Source organism: Eimeria tenella, genomic scaffold (assembly GCF_000499545.2).
Source record: "Eimeria tenella Houghton genomic scaffold, Eth_scaff672, whole genome shotgun sequence".
NCBI lineage: Eukaryota > Apicomplexa > Conoidasida > Eucoccidiorida > Eimeriidae > Eimeria > Eimeria tenella.
In genome coordinates this window covers 610-5762 of record NW_013545795.1, presented here as the reverse complement: position 1 = coordinate 5762, position 5153 = coordinate 610, and the positions used below count along the sequence as shown (strand labels likewise).

Sequence of the window (5153 nt, the reverse complement as noted above, 5' to 3'; positions counted from 1 at the left end):
AGTGAGGGCAGCAGCCGCAGCGCAGCAGCAGCCGCCGCGCCGCAGCAGCAGCAGCAGCGGCGGCGGGGGAGGCGCAGCCGCGGACGCTGTGCTGCAGCGGCGCAGGAGCAGCAACAGCAAAGGCGCGGCTGCTGCAGTGGGCTGCTGCACTTGGAGACACTTATGCAGCAGAAGTGGAGGGACTGGAAGCAGCAACTTTGGAAGCAGCAAACAAACTTGTCCATATTGTTGCATGCGGAGACTTCAACTTCACCCCACAAAGTCCCCTTTACCACTTGGTGCTGCAGGGCCAAATGAACTTCTCCCAGCTCGCCAAAGACAAGCTCTCAGGTGCTGCTGCTGCTGCTGCTGCGCTGCTGCTGCTGCTGCGCTGCTGCTGCTGCCCTCACTTACCGTCTACTTCTTTTGGATCCTTTTTTCCAATTTTTCGAATTTATGGCTCGTTTTTTCTGAATTATGATTATTTTAAATCAGATTGAAGATATTTCGTGCATTTAAGTGCCCTAAAAGGGATTAAAGTGGATTAAAATGGATCGAATGGATTTAATTGCGCCTTTTTGTCTCAGGCCAATTCCTCATGTCCTCCAAAACTTACCCCATAAGGCCCCAGGGCCACCACTTCGCAGGCGCCTCCGCAATGAAGTGATTTGCAGTTTACTTTGCCGTTTTTAACTCTTTTTGGGCTCTTTTTGTCCCTTTTTTGACTCTTTTTGTCCCTCTTTTAGAGTCTTTTTGTCTCCTCTTTGACTCTTTCTGTCTCCTATTTTGTCTCTTTTTATTTTCGCTTTTTTCCCGCCTTTTGTCCCATTCTCTGGTCTCCTTTTGGCACTGTTTGGTCTCTGCTCTTTTGTCTCTTTTTTGACCTTTTTTGTCCCTTTTTTGACTCTTTTTGTCCCTTTTTTGCTACTTTTGTCTCTTCTTTGACTCTTTTTGTCTCCTCCTTTATCCCTTTTTGTTTTTCCCTTTTTCCGTCTGTTGTCCCACTGTTTCGTCTCACTTTGGTAATTTTCTGTCTACTTTTGCTCTTTTTAACTCTTTTTGGACTTTGTTTGTCCCTTTTCTGGCCCTTTTTGTCCCTTTGTTGGCTCTTTTTGTCCCTTTTTTCAAAGTCTTTTTGTCTCTTTTTTGAATCTTTTTGCCTCCCATTTTGTCTCTATTTGTTTCTTCTTTTTTCTTCCCTTTTTTCTCATTTTTAAATCTCATTTTGGCATTTTTCTGCTCTGTTTTTGCCCTTATTTTCCCTTTTTTGGCTCTTTTTTCCCTCCTGTTTCCATTTTTATTTCTATCACATTTATTCATCTTTTATTCATTTTTGTTTCTTTTAATTTCTTTTTTATTTCTTTTTAATTTCTGAATTAATTTATTTTAGATTTATTTCTATTTTTAATTTATTTTTATTTATTTTTATTTATTTTCTTTTTTTATTTTTGTCTCTTTAGTGCCCCAGAGGCCTCTCGCGCTTTAACTCAAATCTCGAGGGGCTCTGTTGCTGCTTGGGAGAAGTCCGTGAGAGCTCTCTTTAGGCAGCCAGCAGCAGCAGCAGCAGGAGCTGCAGCGGGAGCTGCAGCAGCAGCAGCAGCAGCAGCTCCAGGAGAAGCTGTGCCGCAAGCAGCTGCGGCAGAAGCGCCTGCAGCCCACAGCCCTTCCTCTGACACGCAGCAGCAGCAGCTGCAGCAGCTGCAGCAGCTGCAGCAGCAGCAGCAGCAGCAGCAGGACGGCGAGGCAAACGGCAGCAAGAGCCCCGCGGATCCTCTTGCTGCCGCCTCGCAGCAAGAGTCCCCACTTGCATCTCCTGAGCAGCAGCTGCAGCCGCAGGATCTCCAGCAGCAGCAGCAAGAACTGCAGCAGCAGCAGCAGCAGCAGCAGGGGAAGCTAAAAGCGGAAGACCCCTTTGTAGTGTCTCTACCCTTCGCCCTCAAAAGCGCTTATGCCATTCGCCCCACTGACGCGCAGTGGAAAGGAAAGGAGCAGCAAGCAGCAGCAGCTGTGCTGCCTGCTGCTGCTGCTGCTGCTGCTGCTGCTGCTTGCGAGGCAGGGCCAGAGGCCCCGCAGGCGGGCCTCTGGGGCCCCGCGGCGACTCCCCGCCCCAGCAGCAGCAGCAGCACCCCCAGCCCCAGCAGCAGCAGCAGCACCCCCAGCCCCAGCAGCAGCAGCAGCAACCCCAGCCCCAGCAGCAGCAGCAGCAGCAGCCCCGGCAAATACAGCACAAGCCCCAGCAACTACGGCAGCAGCCCCAGCAACTACGGCAGCAGCCCCAGCAACTGCAACAGCAGCAGCAGCAGCAGCCCCAGCAGCAGCAGCAGCAACAGCAGCAGCAGCAGCAGCACAGCTGGGGACTTTGTGGAGGAGCCAGCCTTTACAGCTTTTCACGGATGGCAAAAGGGCTGCATTGATTATATATTTTATCAATCAGATAACTTGCAGGTAATTAAATCTTTAATTTAATTTTTTTTTATTTTTATTTTCCATTTTGTTTCTCATTTTGCTGCTCCCTCAGGTGTATAGACACCTTGCGGAGCCCTTGCATCCAACTGCTACTGCTGCTGCTGCTGGTTTGGTGCTGCTGCTGCAGCTGCTCCTGTTCTGCTGCTACTGCTGGTCTGCTGCTACTGCTGCTGCTGCGAGATACGCCCAGGGTGCTGCGACTGCTGCTGTCTTTGGTGCTGCTAATGCCTTCGTTGTTTGCAGCTTTGCTGCTGCCCCGTGGCTCAGTGCTGCTGCTTCTAATATTGTTTAGGGTTTAGGGTTTAGGGTTTAGGGTTTAGTGTTTGTTTTGGTCACAGGTAGCTCAAGTGTATCAGCTGCCGAGCATGCTCAGACAAGGACGAGTTGGCTCCTGCCCCAATGAGGTGAGCTGCTGCTGCTGCTGCTGCTGCTGCTGCTGTTGCTCCTGCTGCTTCTGCTGCTGCTGCTGCTGCTGCTGCAGCGTTTAGCTGCAGTGCAGTGGTGCTGCTGCGCCTCGTCGCAGTGCTGCTGCGGGTCCTGGTGGTGCTGCCGCTGGTTCCTTTTGCTGCTGTTGCTGCTGCTGCTGCTTTCTGCAGTTTCCTGTTGCTGCTGCTGCTGCTGCTGCTGCTTTGAATTTCTTCTAGCTGCGCTGCTTCCCATCAGCACTTGGCGGGGCTTTTTGTTGCTTCCCCTTCATTCCATTCTATTTGTTATTATTATTATTATTATTGATTCTTATTTTTATTTATTTATTTGTTATTTTTTGATTTGTTTTGTTGCAGTGGTGGCCAGCCTCTGACCATTTGTCGCTGGTCGCGGATTTTGTTCCCCTGAGTGACCCAGCGGGCCTCAAGGAGAGCAGCAAACAAAAAGATAAGTGAGCAGCACCAGCTGCTGCTGCAGCAACTGCTGCTACAGCTGCTGCAGCTGCTGCAGCTGCTGCAGCCGCTGCTGCAGCTGCTGCAGCCGCTGCTGCAGCTGCTGCTGCAGGACGTCGCAGTGTCTGGGCAGCTGCAATGCAAGGCCGCAGCGCAGCGAAGTCGGGGGGAGGGGGCGGCGATTGTGGGCCTTTTAAGTGGAATAAATGGATGAAAAATGGATTAAATGAATGGAATAAATGGACAAATAAATAAATAAAAAGAATTAAAATGATGAAAGCAGGAGAAATTCGCTTGAGAAGGGGCCCAGAAAGGCCGGCAGCCGCAGCCCCGCGCCTGGCCCAGCAGCAGGCCGAAGCAGCTGCAGAGTGCATGCAGCAGTTCCGAAGTTGAAGAAAATGAATTGCATTTATTTGTAATTGATCTCAAATGAAATAGATGTCCTGTTTGCTGCATGCATGCGCGCATTAGATCTTCAAAATGATGCATTATGCGCTTGGAAGTCCTTAAAATGGAGGACTAGGTGTTTGGGGTGTACGTACACTTGAGTAATGCATTTGTCTTCTGCTCAAACCACTTCTTCTCCACATTTATTCTTCTGCGTCTCTTTGCGTTAATATAATAAAGCTTATTAGCGTAGAAGTGGATTTAAATGCACTTTTATGTTTATCAGTTTTTGCGAAAGTCCAAGTTCCCAGCAGCTGAAGCCGCCGCACTTGACGGGCGCTCGTGTTGCGCCTCCAGATGAATGCAATTGAGTTTCTTTTTCCATTTATAATTATATTTTTCATTTCTTTTATTTATTTTCTATTTATCTTCGAAAGCCTGCGTTTCCGAACATGTTCGTGTTCGCGTGTCGGAGGTGGCGGCGTGCATGAGCGCCGGCCGGCGCAGGTGGTTGTGTTTGGTGGTTTAGGAAAGAGGAAAGTCGCATTTAAGGAAATAAATGTAAATTTATTCAAATTATTTTATTAATTATATTTATAAAGTCCTTTCGAGAGACTATTTGAGCAGCCGGTTCGCTTTGCAGCGGCGACGGCGCCAGCTCGCTGCTGCTGAGCTGTACGTACACCTCAGCAGCGTTCGCTGACTGCCCAGTGTACGTACACCCCGCGTCCCCCGAGCGCTCCAAAGGCAGCAGAACAGTTTTCATTTGTTGCAGTCCTGCTGCGTTTCTCCCTAGTGCCCTCAGGGGGCCCCCCTGGTCCTGGGGGCCCCCGAGCTTCGCCCTCGCGCCGCCAGCCCGCTGCACCACTGCATGCGCCTGCAGGTGACCACTGGTCAGTCCAGCAGCCACTGGTCACCCCTCGCCTGGCCACTGGTCACCCCGCAGGTGACCACTGGTCACGCGCGGGGCTGGAGGGCCGGCGGGGCACTTGGGCCGCCGCGGAGGGGAAGGGCCCAAAGGATTTGGGGTGTACAGACACCTCGAACCCGGCCTACCTTGGCCTGTCTATCCAGTACAGCGAAACGGCTGGACTCAGAATGTAATTTACCTCCTTCTAGGGTTTAGGGCTTAGGGTTTAGGGTTTGGAGTTGAGCGAGGCCCTCGAGCGCCTCTAGGGTTTTCATTTGGCTTTGCTGCTGCTGCAGTTCGCAGCTCAGAAGCAGCAGCAGGTGTCTATACACCCCAGCAGGTCTTATTGTACACTGAGGTGTATGTACACCTCAACAGCTGTATATACACCTCAGCAGGTTCTATTGCACACCCAAAGGGAGACCTGAAGTGGGGCAGCAGGGCTGCTGCTGCTGCTGCAGCTCTTGCTGCTGCATCTCCTGCTGCTGCAGCAGCTGCTGCTGCTGCAGCAAGCCCTTAACCCTAAACCCTCG

The 5153-nt window shown here is 51.0% G+C and overlaps 1 protein-coding gene across 1 annotated transcript; it reads left to right on the top strand.

Annotated features, from left to right (window-relative positions):
* Positions 1 to 97: 97 nt before the first annotated feature.
* On the top strand, positions 98 to 3326 carry ETH_00002470 (endonuclease/exonuclease/phosphatase domain-containing protein, putative; the record flags this gene model as incomplete). The annotated part of the gene is made up of 5 exons (XM_013380526.1): positions 98 to 330; positions 567 to 642; positions 1440 to 2424; positions 2784 to 2849; positions 3228 to 3326. Coding segments are annotated over 5 exons (1459 nt in total), but the record flags the coding sequence as incomplete, so codon positions are not given.
* Between the last annotated feature and the right edge of the window lie 1827 nt (positions 3327 to 5153).